The sequence below is a fragment of the Hyla sarda genome, chromosome 3, assembly GCF_029499605.1.
Source record: "Hyla sarda isolate aHylSar1 chromosome 3, aHylSar1.hap1, whole genome shotgun sequence".
Taxonomy (NCBI): domain Eukaryota; kingdom Metazoa; phylum Chordata; class Amphibia; order Anura; family Hylidae; genus Hyla; species Hyla sarda.
The window spans coordinates 196,810,564-196,832,558 of NC_079191.1; the positions used below are offsets into that span (position 1 = coordinate 196,810,564).

Genomic DNA, 21,995 nt, shown 5'->3' on the forward strand with positions numbered 1-21,995 from the left:
ATTTACATTACAAAGATATATATATATATATATATATATATATATATATATATATATATATATTTATTTTTTTTCCATCTTTTATGTGCCTTTGGTCCAGTGCATCCTTTTAAAGGGGTACTGCCCCAGCGCTAAGAACATTTGGTTCCGAATGCTGGGTGCAGGCTGAGGGGGTCATGGCCACGGGGGTTGATGTCACGCCACGCCCCTTCAATACAAGTCTATGGGAGGTGGTGTGACAGGTGTCACACCCCCTCCCATAGGCTTGCATTGAGGGGGTGTGGCCGTGATGTCACGATGCCCACAAAATGTTCCAAACGCTGGCGCAATGGAGTACCCATTTAACACGCGCTATCAAACAGAAATTTAATAGACAAGCTGCAATTAGCCAGTTAAGGACCACTGGTACATCCTTTCCCTTTCTATAATGCGGGGCCACGATGGCCGGGACCCATGGATAATAGCGCACGGCAATGATTGCATTGCCGCGCGCTATTAACCCTTTAGACGCGGCGTTCAAAGTTGAATGCCGCGTCTAAAGTGAAAGTAAATCACTGCCGGTTAGCTCAGGGGGCTGTTCGGGATGTCCGCGGTGAAATTGCGGCATCCCGAACAGCTCTGGGACACGAGGAGGGTCTCCTACCTTGCCTCCTTGTGTCCGATCGCCAAATGAAAACCCCCTGGTTTCCTATGAGAAACCAGTGATCAATGTAAAAGATCAGTGTGTGCAATGTTATAGCCCACTATGGGAGCTATAACATTGCAAAAAAAAAAGTGAAAAAATAGTGAATAAAGATCATTTAACCCCTCCCCTAATAAAAGTTTCAATCACTCCCCTTTTCCCATTTAAAAAAAAAAACTGTGTTAATAAAAATAAACATATGTGGTATCGCCGTGTGCGGAAATGTCCGAATTATAAAAATATATTGTTAATTAAACGGCACAGTCAATGGCGTACACGCAAAAAAATTCATGAAAAAATGAATAAAAAGCGATCAATACAAAAGTCCGATCAATACAAAAATGATACTGCTAAAAACTTCAGATCATAGCTCAAAAAATGATCCCTCATACCGCCCCATATGTGGAAAAATAAAAAGTTATAGGGGTCAGAAGGTGACAATTTTAAATGTATACATTTTCCTGCATGTAGATATGATTTTTTTCAGAAGTAAGACAAAATCAAACCTATATAAGTAGGGTATCATTTTAATCGTATGGACCTACAGAATAAAGAGAACATTTACTGCGTAGAAACGGAAGCCCCCAAAAGTTACAAAATGGCTTTTTTTTTTTTTCAATTTTGTCTCACAATGTTTTTTTTTCCGGTTTGCCGTAGATTTTTGGGTAAAATGGCTGCTGTAATTACAAAGTAGAATTGGTGATGCAAAAAATAAGCCATTTTTAGGTGCAAAATTTAAAGAGTTATGATTTTTTTTAAAGGTAAGGAGGAAAAAATGAAAGTGCAAAAACGGAAAAACCCCTGGTCCTTAAGGGGTTAATGTAAAGTGATTCCAGAAATGCTTTTTGAGACTAGACCTACATTTTTAACTTTGATAAAGCTGTCATCTTCCACATTTGAATTGTTACAACTAAACATATCCTTTATGTTGGACTACAAAACAATATTTTTTTCCAGTGTATTCCAACAGTTTACTATGAAATCATAGGAAGCGCTTCAGTCAGTTTATATTGTGTGTCTCTATAGTTCTGTTTTGTTGGGTAATCATTTAAGAAATCCTGGCTGAAATGTCAGCTGTTGTATTCATTGCCTTCTATGTTTGCTTGTATCATATCCAGTTGATGGCCTGTGGCAGGAATGGAGCGCTTGGAGCCAATGCTCAGTAACATGTTCCAATGGCACGCAGAAAAGACAAAGAGAGTGTTCACCAGCATCCCACGGCGGCTCGGATTGCAAAGGACCTTATAGTGAGACGAGAGAATGTCACAATCAGGATTGTACAGGTAAACATTTGGACATCATTTAATCCATGATATGACTACGGAGAACACTATGAAATCCAATATATTATCTCATGTAGTTTTTATGGGTGAAAAGAGAATAACATTGTGGAAATATATCAGTTTAATAGTTTTTCATACCACCAGATATTGTGTTTTTATAGCTAGAATAATGCCATCAATTTTAATATGTGAAACATTTTGATATTGCTGTAAAGGTGTAGTATAAGGACGGCAAAGAAAGTAATCTGTGATAAATATTAAAGTGCATCAATAAATGTATTCATTTAGTACTAAATTAGATGAAAGAGCTCCTTTCATCTTTTTGCAATTATTTTATTACACGGGGTCCCCTCTGGTGGTTTATGGTTTTTGAGCTAGACTATCATTTAAATGAACAGCATGTGTACTTTCTGATGTAGTCATATTCCTGTTTATATAATTATCGAGGATTTAACCCCATTTTGAGGGTCATTATCACAATCATTAATTACATTCCGATGTAAGATGCATTTCTGAATCAGAAAATGTTGACTCTGCAAAAATAATAATAATAATAATAAAAAAAAAATTTTCCACATTTTGTGAGTGATATCATCATTACATTTCACCTCTGTTTAACCTACAGGACTATAAATAATGATATCATGTGTACTTCTCCTTCTAGGTTTACAGGGCTTATTAAAAGTCAGCTAGTTTGGCCTCCAGGGATCCGTTTTTGCTAATAATTAGTAAGATACCTGGATCCAGGCTTCCCCTTTGGCCATCGGTTGCCGCTAAGGTTGTGTTTTAAATTAACACATGAATATTATAGTCCTATTGTCAAAGGTCAAATCACATTTATTTGATAATAAAAAATTGCCATTTAATTCACAGTGCATTGAGCCTGGCATGATTTAACATAATTTAATGTATATGCGGTTAAATCGCAACGTTGGACATGAATGAATGGTCAATATCACAATCAACTGTAATCTGATAGAACCCGATGTTTCCATTACAGATAATATTTAAGTTTTATATTAAAAATGTGGACTGAAAGAAAGAGAATGGTTTAAGATGAGGCTGAAAGTAATTATGACATGCAGCTAAAGATAACAGGGTGTAGATGGCAAAAACTGTGCAAAACATTTCCATGGCAACCAACACACAAGCAATGGAAAATAGATATCTTACAATTTAACACCCCAAGGGTATTTTTAACCATAATGACAGTGCAAAATTAAGGCAAATTGTTTCACTTTATGGCTTTCTTCACACACCATTTTTAAAGGGGTACTAGGTGGAAATCATTTTTTTTTTCAAATCAACTGTAAATTACTTCTATTTAAAAATCCTAATCCTTCCAGTACTTATCAGCTTCTGTATGCTCTAGAGGAAGTTGTATAGTTCTTTTCTGTCTGACCACAGTGCTCTCTGTGGACACCTCTGCCCATGTCAGGAACTGTCCAGAGCAGGAACAACTCCCCATAGCAAACCTCTCCTGCCCTGGAAGTTCCTGACATGGACAGATGTGGCAGCAGAGAGCACTGTGACAGACTGAAAAGAACTTCCCAATTTTCTCTGATAAGTACTGAAAGGCTTCAGATTTTTAAATAGAAGTAATTTACAAATATGTTCAACTTTCTGGCACCAGTTGATTTGAAAACATTTGTTTTCCACTTGTTACCACCAGAGTTCCCCTTTAATAAAAGTGACTGATGTCCAACTTTAGTGTAGATAGAATACAGACAGAGGCACCAGTTATTGGCCATGAGAGAGAGAGAGAGAGAGAGAGAGAGAGAGAGAGAGAGAGAGAGAGAGAGAGAGAGAAAAGGGTGGGAGCGAGTTGCTACATTTCGGTTGTGTTCCCTTTGTATATTATAAATTGACTTTTTTTTCTGAGAAGTAGTAAACCTGATCTCTGTTGCCTTTACATGAATTCCTATTGTCTTCATTTTTACTTATGACCACCAAATTCATCCAGATTCACCTTTTTATCTTTGTTACATAAATATAATTTCCCTTTTTTTTTTTCTTTATTTATTATTATTTTTTTCCCTAGAAGAACTCACTTATTCCTTCCGTCTCTTACTGATCTTTGCCTTTCATGGCTGCTATAACTAATGTGACACCCATTTTCACATAACAGCAACTTTATATTCTGCTTTTCACATACGGTTCATAGGCTTTTTTTGCAGGTTGACCAGACTAACAATGAAGGATTTACTGATGTGGAAGTTACATTTTACAGTATGAAAAGTTGCTTGGTGAAAGAAGTGATGATGCCTGTTTTATCCTTTTTTTCACTATTTAGTTTCACCTTTTTGCGCTCCAACATGTTCATTCTATGTGGCAATCTAACATGTTAACTATATTATTATATTGACCTTTATATTTAAAAAAAAAAATTATAGTATAGTATATAGAAAATACCAGTAATGGCAGTTTTTAGTTTTACATATGTATTTTAGTTATTTTAGGGGAAAAAAAAAAAAAAAAACTAAAGGATTGACCTCCGTTAATCCATTATAAATAAAAAATCTGCAGCATAAAAAAACAAAGGAAAGAATCTTTATAGCAGCATTATTTATAGCATGGTAATATGTTCTTGTGCCTAGCAAATGGACAGTGGAACCAATGGGGACCCTGGAGTGGTTGTTCCAGGTCATGTGATGGAGGTTGGGAGAAAAGAACACGGAGCTGCCAAGGAGTCACTATTACTGGACAGCAATGTGATGGATCAGGGGAAGATGTCCAAAAATGCAATGAGCAGAGATGTCCTGGTGAGTAGAATTATCCATATGTATTAACTGACGTGCTCACCGGTTATATTATCAAAGACTATCAGGTTTCATTGTAACTATTACATAGAGACCTGTACTAAAAATAATAGGACAGATATGTCATAACTTATAGCTCCTAGGCCTCTGGTGTAAAATCTGCAACATGAGCTCCCACTTATCATATGTCATCTATAATATTCGTGGCTTCTTATGTTGCAGAGCGGAATATTTGTCCCCATGGAAACACTTCTATCATTCTATCATATATATTCTATTTAGTACAGTATTTAGTAATAGATTTCTAAAGGAACCTGATTTTTCCATATAGTTGTACCCATGGATCTAAAGCTGTAACCATTGGTTTGGGACATCTCAGCACTTAAACAGACACTGATGTATATATATTGTTATCTTGTGCAGTTGAATATACCGGTCTCCGTCTTTAACTGTTTTCTTCTATCCTGGTTAAATCCAGCTTGTCATTTTAAGCTCAAGAAAGGTGTAGGGAATTGTTTTGATAACGGAAAATAAAAAACAGCCTGATTTGTTTCTTGAGAAGGTCATGCACGGCCATTTCAAAGCTCAGAATAAAACTTTACACACTACACCCATCGTATTTAAGGAAGTTGTTCATGTTTTTGAACACTTTTATAGGTTTACATATACATTTTAGTATATGCTGTTTTTAAGCAACTTTAGAGATGTATAGATAAAAGATCTGGCCATAAGTTAGATAATGCACTTTGCAGTTTTTTTTCCCCATTCCCCTTCTTACTCTTTCTGTACTGCCTCTGTACAAAGTTTTCCATTGTTTCATAGGTGTCATCTTTTTTCCTAACCCCAAGGTACTGTTTTATACCAATATATCAACTCATTCGAAGAATACATGTCTGCCTGAAGCCATTGGTGAATTAAGAATGAAATAATAATAATAATTTAATGGGGCCATACACAGTGTCCCCAAAAATAATAGTGTCATACTGTTTACAGTGCCCCTTAAATTATTTTATAGACAGTGCCCCTGAAAACAAAAGTTATACAGTATATACAATACTGTCCTAGATGTATCAATCTGTCTGAAATAAAAACTGTCTCTTTTTGTCAATAGCAATAAAATAGCAATTTTTTTGCTCTAGTAAAATGAAAGCTGAGCTGCGATTGGTTGCTATGGGTAAAAACAGACAGCTTTTGTCTTAGACAGATTGATGAATCTGGGATGAAAATAATAGCATCATATAGTGTCCCTGAAAACAACAATGCATGTAGTAATCCCAGATATAAAGTTTAATACATGTGATGTTCCCAAAAAGAAAAGCCTGGAACACAGTGATGCCAGACTGCATAGCTTCCCTATCTTATAAATGATGGCTGATCTTAGAGACCGGTGTGTTAGGTTCTAGGGAAGTTCTAGGGAAGGGCGTCATGATGCTCTCTGTTTGTGGCCATCTCTTCTCTTATGGCCTGGCACAGTGTGCTGATGCCATCTGCAGTGTAGAAGAAAGAAGAAGAAGCTCAGATTCTCTGCCTGGAAATATTTTAAGTTGTAATATCATTAACTGCAAAGCTGTCCGCACTTAGTTCTGCTGAAAGAATTAATAGATTAATTCTTTCAGTCAGTAAATTTTCACTGAGGAATTGTCCGCAACTAAAATTCTGCAATGTGAATGGGTTATCGGGAGACCCATTTACACCAATGCTGGATTTGTGCAGCGAAATCTCAGAACGCGTTTCGCAAGGGGTCCCTTGCGAAACGCGTCGTCTAAATAAAGCCTTTTAAAGCTATATCTGCTCATGCATCATCCTTCAGTTACCCAAGCCTGGGTCGGAGGTTTGAATACCTGCATATCCTGAGGCGCCCCAGAGAAGCATCACCTTTACCAGGGTTAGACAAGCACCTTGCAGAGGTTCTCCAGCTCCTACACCACTGTTAGTATTTACAGGATTGATAGATAGATATTGTATAAGGAGGTGGTGGTAAGAATTATGTAACCATTTGTTGTGAACATAAGATGGAAGTTGGCAGTAAAGAATATAAAGCTCTATTCTGTAGATACAGTATTTCTTATCCGTATGGAAAGCATTTGTGGGGAACTCCCATAATGTTAAATAACTAGCAGACTGTTTAGTTACAGTATAAACATCTGCAATTGTCTCCACTATCAACATGTTCCTATTCACACTTGATTCATTTGCAGCTTCCTTCCCTGATAATTAAAACGAGACATGTTTATCTAATCTAAGAGCAAACATGCAGAGATTTCTTTTTCAACATTTAATTCAAACATCTGCATGTGAAAAACAAGAGCAAAAAAGACAGACTGCAATCTTGTTTTCAAAGGTTGCCACCTGCTGTTAATAGAATATTTTACAAATGCATCCATGAAAGGAATATCACAATGATTCTTTATAGGGATGTTATGTTAGCTAAATAGCAGGTAAAATTGTCTAAGAATCTGTTTGGGAATCACATGGCAAATATTATATAGTTTAAAGAATACGTATTCCCTTACGTGTGCTTGCTGCTTAATCCGTTGCTACATTGTTGTATTTGATACAGCGTTAATAATACTATAGTAACCAACAGAGTTTGTAAAATAGCATATTAGGGATATTGTATATACAGGAACAACATACTCTTACCATCCCAGTTTAAAATCCTTGTCATGTGCAGAAAGTTCCTTAACATGGTAGTAAGTAATTCACATTTGTGATGTGGAAGGTTATGGTGGTTTATAAATGCTGAGCAATTTAAAATGTCAGGTAAGTTCTGGATTCCAGTTTTATGACAGCAGGTTGTGACCCGAGTTCCTCTGAGACTTCACAATTTAAGTGCAGTTTTCTTCATCACTGTACATGTTTCTTGATGATGTGTGTCTGGTATTCTCTGCTGTCAATATAGGAAAATGTCCCCAATCGTACATGATGCTACCTGAAACTGAATTTTACAAACTAAGAAAAGAAGGAATCTCTAAGCAATCTTGACATGTTACATTTCTTAAAAACCTAAGAAAAGTTTTAAATGGAAAAAAAAAAAATTATCTACGTTTTGTTTTCCAGAAAATTGTCGGTGGGCTGTGGTTGTTAATGTAGTTCAGTCCTATTTATTTTATTGGGCGTTGCATAAAACAATACTAGTGTCAATGGAAAAGAATGACAGTGCTGGGGGGAAACCAATATAACTAAACTTTCTTTTCTCAGGCATTTATTAGGTCCATGCCAATAAGAAAATAATTATGTTTTTGAATGTTTCACCATACTCAGTACAGTTTTATTTCCACCTTGAGCTAAAAAACATAAAAAACTTTAAAGGGGTACTCCGGCGCTTAGACATCTTATCTCCTATCCAAAGGATAGGGGATAAGATGTCTAAGCACCGGAGTACCCCTTTAAGCTTGGTACTTGAAAACCCCATCTAAAAAAATTGTGGTTGTTAGGGCATCAGTTTATTAACCCCTTAAGGATGGAGCCCATTTTCACCTCTAGGACGAAGCCCTTTTTTGCAAATCTGACACTGTCACTTTAAACATTAATAACTCTGGAATGCTTTTACTTATCATTCTGATTCTGAGATCGTTTTTTCGTGACATATTCTACTTTAACAAAGTTGTAAATTTTTGTGGTAACTTGCATCCTTTCCTGGTGAAAAATCCCCAAATTTCATGAAAAAATTTAAAATTTAGCATTTTTCTAACTTTGAAGCTCTCTGCTTGTAAGGAAAATGGATATTCCAAATATTTTTTTTTTGGATTCACATATACAATATGTCTACTTTATGATTTCATCATAAAATTGATGAGTTTTTACTTTTGGAAGACACCAGAGGGCTTCATAGTTCAGCAGCAATTTTCCAATTTTTCACAAAATTTTCAAACTCACAATTTTTCAGGGACCAGTTCAGGTTTGAAGTGGATTTGAAGGGTCTTCATATTAGAAATACACCATAAATGACCCCATTATAAAAACTGCACCCCCAAAGTATTCAAAATGACAGTCAGTAAGTGTTTTAACCCTTTAGGTGTTTCACAGGAAAAGCAGCAAAATGAAAATGAAAATTCTAAATCTTCATTTTTTACACTCGCATGTTCTTGTAGACCCAATTTTTGAATTTTTATAAGGGGTAAAAGGAGAAAATGTATACTTGTATGTGTAAACCAATTTCTCTCAAGTAAGCACATACCTCATATGTCTATGTACAGTGTTCGGCGGGTGCAGTAGAGGGCTCAGAAGTGAAGGAGCGACAAGGGGATTTTGGAGAGTACGTTTTTCAGAAATGGTTTTTGGGAAGCCCCTATGGTGCCAGAACAGCAAAAAAAAAAAAAAAAACACATGGCATACCATTTTGGAAACTAGACCCCTTGAGGAACATAACAAGGAATAAAGTGAGCATTAATACCCCACAGGGGTTTCACGACTTTTGCATATGTAAAAAAAACAAAAAAAAAAAACACTAAAATGTTGGTTTTCCCCCAAATTTCCCATTTTTTTAAAGGGTTAATAGCAGAAAAGACCCCCCACAATTTGTAATCCCATCTCTTCTGAGTAGGGTGGTACCCCATAAGTGGACCTGAAGTGCACTGCGGACGAACTACAATGCTCAGAAAAGAATGAGTCATATTTGGCTTTTTGAGATCAAATTTTGCTCGGGGGACATGTTGCATTTAGGAAGCTCCTATGGTGCCAGGACAGCAAAAAAAAAACCACATGGCATACCATTTTGGAAACTAGACCCCTTGAGGAATGTAACAAGGGATAAAGTGAGCCTTAATACCCCACAGGTGTTTCACGACTTTTGCATATGTAAAAAAATATATATTTTTTTTCACAAAAATGTGGGTTTCCCACCAAATTTCACATTTTTGCAAGGGTTAATAGCAGAAAAGACCCCCCAAAATTTGTAACCCCATCTCTTTTGAGTATGGAGGTACCCCATAAGTGGACCTGAAGTGCACTGCGGGCGAACTACAATGCTCAGAAGAGAAGGCGTCATATTTGGCTTTTTGAGAGCAAATTTTGCTCGGGGGGCATGTCACATTTAGGAAGCCCCTATGGTGCCAGGACAGCAAAAAAAAAAAAAAAACACATGGCATACTATTTTGGAAACTAGACCCCTCACAGAATGTAATGAGGGGTACAATGAGCATTTATCCCCCACTGGTGTCTGACAGATCTTTGGAACAGTGGGCTGTGCAAAATTTTTCATTTTCACGGACCACTGTTCCAAAGATCCGTCAGACACCTGTGTGGTGTAAATTATCACTGCACCCCTTATTACATTCCGTGAGGGGTGTAGTTTCCAAAATGGGGTCACATGTAAGTGTGTTTTTTTTTGCGTTTGTCAGAACCGCTGTAACAATCAGCCTCCCCTGTGCAAATCACCTCAAATGTACATGGTGCACTCTCCCTTCTGGGCCTTGTTGTGCGCCCCCAGAGCACTTTGTGCCCACATATGGGGTATCTCCGTACTCGGGAGAAATTGCGTTACAAATTTTGGGGGGCGCTTTTCCCTTTTACCTCTTGTGAAAATGAAAAGTATAGGGCAACACCAGCATGTTAGTGTAAAAATGTTTATTTTTTTACACTAACATGCTGGTGTAGACCCCAACTGTTCCTTTTCATAAGGGGTAAAAGGAGAAAAAGCCCCCCAAACTGCTGTCTGGGCATGCTGAGAGTTGTAGTTTTGCAACATCTGGAGGGCTACAGTTTGAGAGCACTTAGTGATCTACAACCTGAACCCCTCTAAATATTGCAAAACTATAAGTCCCAGCATGCCCACATAGCAAACAGCTGTCTGGGCATGCTGGGAGTTGTAGTTTTGCAACATGTGGAGGGCCACGGTTTAGAGACCACTGTAAACTGTGGCCCTCCGAATGTTGCTAGGCAACGACTCACCTAGAAGGACCCGGATGTATTGCTGCCGCCGCCTCACGTGGGGGATCCCCGCATGGAGGATCACGCTCCGGGATCCAGGATCCAGGTAAAGGACCTTCGGCGCCGACCTTCCCTGGACAGTTCCCCCGTTTTGCCCGGACACCGATAGGTGGGCAAAGCGGGGGGACTGAACTTTAACCCCCCCTCCCCCGGTCTGCTATCGGTCGGTCGCTCGGCCAATCAATAGCAGGGATAGGAGCGGTGGCACCCCTGCCACCAAACTCCTATTGCTTCAGGGGGATCGAGGGTGTCTCTGACACCCCTGATCCCTCTTATTTTCTGGGTCACCGGGTCACCAGTGACCCGTATGACCCGAAATCGCGCAGATCGCAGGTCTGAATTGACCTGCGATTTGCGCCCATCGCAGTCATGAGGGGATCTCAGCACCACCCTCAGCGAAGTGCCGGGATGCATATCATCCCGGCCCGATCACCGCTACCGGTGACGCGGCGCTCCCGGAACCCCGCAACGTACATGTACGTCGCTGCACGCCAAGTGACACTTTGTGGCGCTGTACATGTATGTCGCTCGTCGTGAAGGGATTAAAGCAGGGTGTGCACTATGCTGACAGCAGGAAAGAAGGCCTTTCATTCCTCATTTCAGCCTAGAGCATCAGAAATGAATGTTCTAAATATATTTATGTGGAGAGCTCTTTTACTTTAACCATTTCCTGCACCTTGAGATAAATATAGGAGAAAGTTTCTATCCTGTCCACATAACCCCTTATGTCCCTGTCAACCCCAGAAACACTATTTATTGAGTCTAAGGGTCCATGCACACTACAGAATTTGATCTCTTCTAAAGCAAGCATCAGTGTAATCAGCGCTACTATCTGTGAAGACATTAAATTCCAGCAAATTAAGAAACATGTTTAACCCCTCGCCGCCAATGTACATTTATTAACATCCATCTGCGGCTCCCGAGGTATGAAGCACGCTCAGCAGGTGAGCGCGCATCATACCAGGTGGGTCCCGGCTATAGACAACCAGGACCCACGGCTAATGTCGGACATCGCCAATCGGGCTGATGTCCGGCATTAACCCTTTAAAACTAAAGTTTGCTCAGTGGTGCTGATCGGCACTGCCACGGTGAAATCGCGGCATCCCGAACAGCTTGCAGGATGCAAGAAGGATCCCTACCTGTCTCCTTGCTGTCCGATTGCCGAATGACTGCTCGGTACCTGATATCCAGTCAGGAGCAGTCGAGTGGCAATAACACTGATCAATGCTATTGCATGGCAGTGATCAGTGTAGGAAATCAGTGTGTGCAATGTTTTAGTCCCATATGGGTGCTATAACATTGCAAAAAAAAGGGTTAATATATGTGATTTAACCCCCCCCCCTTTTCCCATTGAAAAAAATAAAAACTATGTAAATAAATATAAACATATGTGGTATCACCACATGTGGAAATGTCTGAATTATAAAAATATATTGTTAATTAAACCCCACAGTCAATGTCGCACACGCAAAAAATTTCCAAAGTCCAAAATAGCATATTTTTGGTCACTTTTTATACCATAAAAAAAAAGAAGAAAAAGTGATCAAAAAGTCTGATCAAAAAACTAAAGGGTACAGATAAAACTTCAGATCACGGTGCAAAAAAATTAGCCCTCATACCACCCTTATATGGAAAGAAGTTATAGGGGTCAGAAAAGGAAATTTTTCAACATCTAAATTTTGGTGCATGTAGTTTTTTAGTGGTAAAATAAAATCAAACCTATATAAATTGGGTATCCTTGCAACCGTATGGACCTAAAGAATAAATATAAGGTGCAATTTTTACTGAAAACTGCACTGCATAGAAACGGAAGCTGCAAAATTATTTTTTTTTTCAATTTTGCCTCACAAAAGTTTTTTTTCTGGTTTCGCCGTAGATTTTGTCGTGAAATTATTAATAGTATTACAATGCAAAATTGTTGGCTCAAAGAACAATTTTTAGGTGGAAAATTGAAAGTGTTATGATTTTTAGAAGGTGAGGAGGAAAAAATAAAAGTGCAAAAATGAAAAATCGACAATGAGGGAAGGGGTTAATCTAAGGCCAAATCAGGACTCTGGAATTTCCAAAAGCAGAATTTCCATTGAGCATATGGGCCCTAATAAGGTCCTCAGCACAGTCTAGTTAGAGTGTCTGTTGCGTATGTTGTAACAGATGCCTTACAGGCAGTAATGTAGAGTCATACGATATAGGCATATGACTCTACTTTATGTCCAAAAAGAGTTTCATGTTCCCCAGGGGACTAGCATAAAATAAAATAAGTGATAAAAACCATTAAACTGCAACACAAAACAATAAACTTTTTTTTAATCAAAACTGCTAAATACATATAAAACTTAGACATATCATATATCCCCGCACTCTTGATCCATACATAAAATTCTACCCTTCCATTTCAACTGTGAATGATTGTAAAAAGGATTCCTCTATTCTATCAATAAATTAATATTCATTAAATTATACCATATCATTTTTCTAAAATACTTTGATTTTAAATTGAATGTCAGTTTAGCTTTCCAAGTGCCCTTTCTCCCCACCCCTTGACACAAATCCCTATTTATAATCCATATACATTGCAACACCCAACACTGTCAAGCTAAAGTATGCTGGATCTCACACTGGAGACTGGTGCTCTGTCTCATAATACATAGTGATATAATACATAGTGATATGCCATTGAGAGTGGGAAGAACAGTTGCTCAGAAAGTGCTGCTTTCATAAATGCACTGGAGGTATATTTTAAACATTAACAAACATTATGTCTGATGCTAGGTCACTAAGGCTGGGTTCACATATATCAGGCGTCCGGCATTGTTTCCCTCCGGCATGCATCGGTGGGAAACTGATGCTAGAACTGATCCCATTCATTTGAATGGGACAGTTCACAATCATCCAGCATCTCAATTTTGGTGCTGGATGGTTGGACACGCAAGAGGGCACCGGACAGGGGAATGCAGGTTTCTGCATTCCCCCTGCCCGTCGTGCATAAACAATGGATGCCAGATGCTATTCAACTGATAACAACTTGTCATCAGTTGTGGCATTACTTGCATCGAGATCTAGGTTGAGTTTAACTATGCCGGATGCCGGACATATGTGAACCCAGCCTAAGGGGCAAACAGGCTATACTACTTCTTGGTGAGTATAAAATATTATTCTGCAATATTAACATTCAGGTGTTTAAAGTCATCCAGTGCACATACATACATTATAGTGTCCTTTTGCAGTATACGTTCTAACAAAAAAATGTAAACTAGATCACTATGCAGATGAAAGGTTTTCTGTTAAAGCTTCTATAAATACAATTCAATAAAGAAATAAAGTAACAATTAAAAGACTATTCAATCAATTATACTGCATTTCTCTCTGTCCCTTCTTCATTGCTGGCTGCTAAGGAAATCTGTATAAACAAGAGAAAACATTTTCCTATGGGTCCATTTATACTACATATTTTATGAGTGGAATTCTGCTCCGGAGTTCTGCTGCAGAAAAAAAAAAAAAAAACGTGCAGCAGTCTCTTATTCTGCTATCAGCAGTCAGGACCCATGGCTAATGCCAGACATTGCCATTCAGGCAGATATCCGGAATTAATTCTTTAGATGTGGTGATCAAAGTTGATCACCGCATCTAAAGTGAAAGTGAAAGCTTCCCGGCAGCTCAGTCAGGCTGATTGGTACCATCGCGGTAAAAACGCAATGTCTTGATCAGGTAAGACGCATCAGGACGGTGCCTTACCTTCCCCCTGCGCATTCGATTGGTGATTGATTGCTCCAAGCCTGAAATCCAATATAACACTGGTCCATGCAATGCAATGCAATGGCCTTGAATCAATGTACTGCATGTTATAGTCCCCTATGGGAGCTATAACATTGCAAAAAAAAAAAAAAAAAGTGAATAAAGATTATTTAACCCCTTCCCTAATAAAAGTCTGAGTTACCCCCCTTTTGCCATTTAAAAAAAAGTGTGTAAATAATAATAAAAATAAACATATGTGGTATTGCCGCATGCGTAAATGTCCGAACTATAAAAATATATAATTAATTAAATCGCTTGGTCAGTGGCATACCCCCCAAAAAATTCCCAAATCCACTGCCCCGTATGCGGAAAAATAAAAAGGTTATAGGGGTCAGAAGATGACAATTTTAAAGGTATACATTTTCCTGAATGTAGTTATGATTTTTTCCAGAAGTACGACAAAATAAAACCTATATAAGTAGGGAATCATTTTAACCATATGGACCTACAAAATAAAGATAAGGTGTAATTTTTACCAAAAAATGTACTGCGTAGAAATGGAAGCTCCCAAAACTTACAAAATGGCTTTTTTTTTTGGGGGGGGGGGGGGGGGGTTTTGCCGTAGATTTTTGGGTAAAATGACTGATGTCATTACACAGTAGAATTGGTGGAGCAAAAAAACAAAAAACATCATATGGATTTTTTGATGCAAAATTGAAAGGTTTATGATTTTTAAAAAGTTAAGGAGGATAAATTGAAAGTGCAAAAACAGAAAAAAGCGATTGGTCCTTGACGGGTTAAAAAAGACAAAGATATATTATCAAACGCCCACAAAAAATAAACAACAACAACAACAAAAAGTATAAGGGTTCCCCAGTGTCACAGAAAAAAGAAATTCACCCTAATTCTTTATCTATGTTAAATACTTCAATGTTATACAATATTTAGATAGATTCTATGCACTCCACTGTCTTTGTAATCTTTTAAACCTCACATTCCCAAGAGCTATCACCCATTCAAATATATATATATATATATATATATATCTATATATATATATATCTATATATATATATATATATATATATATATATATATATATATATATACATTGTTTATACATAGCCTCCTATTGTTTTCAATGGGATTCTGCTGCACCATTGCAAAGAGGAAATTTCAGACCCAAGACTCAGCTAAAAGAATGAACATGTTAATTATTTCAGCGGAATCTGCTCAGAAATGCATTGCCCTCTGTAGAGATAAAAATTTATGAGCGCTCCTAGTATCAGCGTGTTTGTTGGCGCCCACTACAGATGGGCTTTGTGCCTGCATATATTCCGTAATGTGAATGAGCCCCAACAGTTCTTTTTATATTGATACCTCCATGTAATAGCCATCCTTATTTTCATATTTTTTTTCCATGACATATAAAAAAAAATGTCAATGCAATACCATCACAAATTCAGATTTCATTAAATGAAACATTAAAGGAACAGTAACTTACCTATAAACAAAGGATGTGGGATATGCCATTTTTGCAATTACACATTTCCTTTGAACTGGTCTTTTCATTGCATACTATTTTTGGATTCTAGTTATCTCCCATAGTTATACAGGTATATTCATCTTTGTAAATTATGTTGCAAATGAGTTTTGTTAGAGAACAGCTTTGTGTTTATTGTGTTCATTAACTACATTGTTCTCCGACCTGGGTTTCCATGGCATCCATTATTTTAGAAATGAAAAATATTACTCTAAGTTAAAAGTAAGTGCCACGATTGCCTGTATGTTTCTACAATTACCAGCCTTACCATTTTAATGAAATAACATTGGAAAAGGGGCTGGAGATGTTGGCTCTTTATTAGGAAGTTACATTTTACATTGTTAAGTAGTTAGTAAAGAAAAAATGATGTATGCTAAAAAGTATATATATATATATATATATATATATATATATATATAGACATATATATTTAGCCGAAACACCAGTCACAGTTACCAAATACAAAGAAACCTGTGCTATAGATGGCACATGGTAGGGTAACACCCTTCTGCAGATTTTGCCAGTATTAATAATTCTCCCCAAATATGTAATGACAACGTATTATTTGTGGTTCTCCACATGGTTACAAATACTATTTTATCAAACTGACTTATCATTGTGAAACATGGTACTGGAAAATAACAAAACTTCTCTAAATGTGAGTGAATATGTTGGAAGAAGTTTAATAAAGCTATAATAATTACAGCAGTTTCTGTAGAATTGTCCTTTTACTAGACGCCAGTGTTAAGCCCGATTTGATGCCATGCATTGTTTGTTGTCCAATTTAGATTGCTGGACTGGATTTCATTTCCACTGCACTGAAGAAAGGAAAACATTTTGTTGGCAAGCAGGCACAACTAAGTGATTTACTGTGACCAGTGTACACAATAGCAAGACAGGACCAATACTGAGGGCAAGCATATAAAGTAGATTATACTGAGATGAAGTTTATCATGCTCATTAAAACATAGAAATTATTCAGTAGACTTCATTGTATGGCCGCATATATATTTAAATTACCATGTAAAGAGTAGCCTCCTGCCGTGCAGAGTGTATCACCTGTAGTGTAGAGTAAGACTCTTGTACTAAGCAATTTCATTTAATTGTTCAATTACTTTAAAAAGCGCAATAAAAGAAAATCAATCACTGCAATACAAACTTGAGCATAAACAAATATTAAACACACTTTCTCAAAACAAACTTTGAAGGAGAAAAAATAATATTAAAGCAGTAATTTATTGGCAAAGGGGGGGGGGTGAGAAATATACCCATCGTGTGTTTTATATAAAAGAAAACGTAAACCTGTACTTACCCCAGGAGCTCCTGCAATGCATCTATTGTCCTGATCCGGTCCAAATGCGATCCTTTTCCTGACAAATTACCCGGTGTCATATTTGTCATATTACCACTCAAATTGCTGGCTAAGGCGATAATTATGGCTTGATATGTACATTTTTTTTTTAAACAAGTTTTTTGCAAGAAACAAAAATCTCCCCACCTTATGTTTATATCTAAGTGGCATAGCTAAGCCAGATAAACAGATCTAATGATCCAGTATTTTAATTATGATTTTAGGGTGAATCTTAGTTCCATTTTAAATAGTAAATACAAGATGCTTACTCATATTTAGTATGTAGGTTCATAATGCATATCTCAATACCTATCAGTAAAAAAAAAAAAAAAAAATATATATATATATATATATATATATATATATGCAGATAGGGTCAGGCTGCTCACCACTCTCGTGTTTGCTGCGCTATCTCGTGCTGCGGACACCGGTACCGCTCCCGGCTTAGTAGAACTCTCACAGAAAAGAAAACGTCCGGCACTCGAGAAAATGCAGGTAAAACTTGTCAATGGCTTTATTCACACGCTTAGGCAGGACACAATCTGACGCGTTTCGCACCCTCAGGTGCTTAGTCGTAGATAGACATACACTCAATAATGCAGGTTAAAATACACATGAGTTTGGTCACATGACCACATGAATCTTAATTAAAAACAGTTGGTTACAAAACATGGCATTGGGAATCATGATCACATTTAATCGTTCGGAGAGAGTTCACACCAGGATGAAATCAATGCGGCTTTAAATTTCACATTACAAGTAACATTCAAATTTCAAACTTGAATAGTCCAAAGGCTAATCTACCAATACTACCGATATTCATATTGATTCAGGGGTGCATATTTAACCGCAATAAGCAATTTAAACTATATCTACACATAAGAATCCGAGATATTTTTATATATAAATCAATAACCTCATAGTGTGTATCACACTATGTGAACAACCCCCTATAATTTGCGACAATTCAAAATTTATTATATGTACCGATATTCATATTGGTTTAGAGGTACATATTTACCGAAATACGCTCTTTAAACTATATCTAAACATCAAAATCCGAAATATTTTTATATATAAATCGATAACCGCATGATGTGCATCACGCCGTGTGAACATCCCCCTATAATTTACAACAATTCGAAATTTATTATATGTGCACAAGAAACGAAGAATGTAAGTTAGACCGGGGACTAAACTTGCGTGATTAATGATAAATTGTGTACATCCACCATGTGTACATTTTTTTTTTAAACAAGTTTTTTGCAAGAAACAAAAATCTCCCCACCTTATGTTTATATCTAAGTGGCATAGCTAAGCCAGATAAACAGATCTAATGATCCAGTATTTTAATTATGATTTTAGGGTGAATCTTAGTTCCATTTTAAATAGTAAATACAAGATGCTTACTCATATTTAGTATGTAGGTTCATAATGCATATCTCAATACCTATCAGTAAAAAAAAAAAAAAAAAAAAAAATATATATATATATATATATATATATATATATATATATATATATATATATAGAGTACAGAGATGACATTAACTGCAATTTTAAAGCAAAGGTCAAGCTTCGGTTATGGGAGGAGGGTTTGAGTGATAAGGAAAATCAGAAAGGGAATTTAATTCCCTGGGCTTCTTGGGGCCATCAGCAGAAAAACATCACAATTCGCAGGACTAGGATTCTCCCCTCCCCCACTTTCTGCCCTGGATGATTGATTTACATGGCTTATTGCTGGAAATCAAGCATGCATGCAAGGAGAAGTAGGGGAGAGAGAAGGCATGCAGCTCAGCGCTGTCTCTATAGCACCTGAGCTTGGAAGGAAAACACAATTTTATTACTTTGAAAACAGCCATCAGCTAAAAGGCAGGTATCATTTGTTTTATCTCCTTATGAGCTGTCCATGTCTGCATCTCTAGCATGATATAGAGCTGAGGGATTCCCTTAAGTTGGCTTCCATGGAACACCCTTTGTGGATGGCAACTGCCAGTTATTGATTTTTCAGCAGTTAAGAAATAAGGTGTTCCATAATATGGGTGGCTAAAAGAGGACTTGGGAGCTGATACATCTTTCCTTAATGGAGAACTGAACACCAGAATACAGGGAGAAAGTCATAAGGTAAACTAGTAAAGGTTATCATGTAATTTAAGAAACGTTATTTACTGTGCTTGAACGAGTAATGCTATGTGGACAATTCTATGTCATTAGCTGCCATCATTTTATGAGTAATTCTGTTTGGTGGTTATGCCAATTTCACGTGTGTGATCCTTGGATCAGGAAAGTACTAGCACTTTATCTTAAAACAATGCAGAAGCACTGAAATGTTCAATAGGTCGGGACAAGCTAACAAACAAATGGTTCTATGAAATTTACTGAGACATATCATTATTTCATTAATGCTTTTAAAGTTTTGTATAGAATCAGAGAAACACTCCTGAACTCATTCATAAAGAACACCAACACCATACATGTCATATATATATATATATATATATATATATATATATATATATATATATATATATATACATATATATGTTAAATGATATAAAATATATTAAAATCCTGGACAACTCCTTCAGGTAGTCATTATTGTGGCTCCCAAAGGGCACTTATTCAGAGATAGCTACTATATAATATTGTGCAATCTGCATGAACTCACTGAAAGGCACTTCACGGAATATGTGCTTATCTATGTTAATATTTCTTGTCACACATGTTACTTTGTTACTATGGTTATAGAGAACACATCTTCATAAACATATGCTCAATATGTAATATTTATGATATTTGAAACACCTGTTATCTGCAACACTGGTGGAGCTGCGGTCAATTCATACATTTCAAGAAGACTTTTTATTTGAAAATATTGTTGTTGACTGCTTACGTATGAAATAAATAACCTATTAACTCAAATTGGATTTTTTTAGTTGAGGATGGCTTTTTCAAAAGGAACATATTGTCATCCTATTTTGTTTAAATTAATTTTAATAAACAGTAGCAAATCAATACATTCCTTTTGCTACAGACTTAGCAAACACCATACATTGTAACCATGGCAAAAACCAATGCATTTTGCAGGAATTATCTAAAATGAAAAGCTTTATTTCCTTAAACTCAAATAGGTAAGATAGCATTAAAGGGGTATTTTTAAATTTGACTAGGCTACAGGGGCTGTAAAGTTAGTGTAGTTCATAATATAGTGTCTGTACCTGTGTGTGACGGTTTTCTCACAATTCTTCTGTGATTTTCACCCCATTATTTATTTTTAACAGCATACAAAATTACTGTTGTCTCAGATTTTTCCCAGGTTGCAATGCGGCCGAGAACTGACTCACTAGTCAGCTGCTTCAATAGGTGGAGGGATCGCTTGGTGGGAGAGATCAATTTTCAACTAATGCAACAGCTGGAGGCACCCTGATTGAAAACCACAGGTCTTTTGAATGGATGCAGCTCATTTATGTTTCAATGGGTGGGGTGGCTGATGTGTGGGAGGGAGGAAAATGGAATTATGGGATTTGTAGGCAAAAGAAGAAAACTCAAACAGGAAATACCAGTTCACAGAAACCTAGCCACAGTATTATGGTAATCTCAAAACATAGCCATTTAGCCCCAAGACAAGCACAGTTCCTTCCTAAGCACGTCCATTACTGTCTGCTAGGTAAGTACTAAAATCACCTTATGGTGGATAACCCCTTTAAGTTGACTTCTGACCTTGTAGACTGTTCAAGGTATAGATGGAATTTAGGGCTCATGCATATGGCAGAACGGTCTGTGTGGCAGTGCAGAAAACCTTTGGGGTTCCTTTCATATGGAGCGTTACAGTCTCTTTGCCTTGTTTTAAATATACATAAATATATACTGTAGATATACCACTACATAAAGAGTCCATTGGAATATGGCACATCGTTTCTTCTATTGGATATATACAGAATTTGACAGGACAAAAATATTTTGCATTAATATTTGAATGCAATGTCCTGTTGCCCTTTAGTTACAAGCTTTATTTATTTATTTTTAAGCAATCCTACAAATATATTTATACTTGGATGTTACTTCATCTATACAGTACAGTAACTGCCCTTGCTCTGTATAATAGGTTGAGTACATGTAGGAAATCATAAATTCACAACTGTTTTGTACAACAAAATTCTGTGTAGTTAAAGGGCAGTGTTACATCTCCCTCTGGCTACTTCAGCCATTTGTGAGACTTGACTTGCTGCCTTCTGCCAGTACCTATTTATTTATTTATTTTTTCTTTCACAGAATATGTCATGAATATATAAATATTAATAGCTGTTATAATATATAGGCAGTGAAGGATCTGCATGTATTCACCCGCTATTGTCCCATTAACCTTTTCTACCATTTCACACATTTTGAAGCTAATCTTCTAGCACTATGCATTTAAATAGATTCTATTCTGATAAATTCAGCCACAACAACACAATTTCATTTATAGTCTATTTTATGCTGAAATAAATAAAGTAGTACATTGTCTTTGCATTTTTGTCAATATTCTATGGAATATGAAAAGCATTACTATTATCTAATGTTAGGAAAACGTAGCTGGACAAGTAAAAATAAATCGCATTTGCAAGATACAGTGTTTTTAGATTGAAGAAAGTTGTAAGAAATTGTTGCATGGGTTGCAGGTGTAGATGCTTAAGTTTAATATGTTTTGCAAATATAAGAGCTGAGATTATTA

General features: G+C 36.8%; 1 protein-coding gene across 9 annotated transcripts in view; it reads left to right on the plus strand.

The window, feature by feature from the left end:
• ADGRB3 (adhesion G protein-coupled receptor B3) overlaps positions 1 to 21,995 on the plus strand; it is an 889,024-nt gene that overhangs the window by 366,062 nt on the left and 500,967 nt on the right. For all 9 annotated transcript variants that reach the window (XM_056565824.1, XM_056565820.1, XM_056565821.1 and 6 more), the window contains 2 exons: positions 1,801 to 1,965; positions 4,563 to 4,727. In XM_056565824.1, coding sequence (XP_056421799.1) covers positions 1,801 to 1,965; positions 4,563 to 4,727 — 330 coding nt within the window. The remainder of the gene's footprint in view (positions 1 to 1,800; positions 1,966 to 4,562; positions 4,728 to 21,995) is intronic.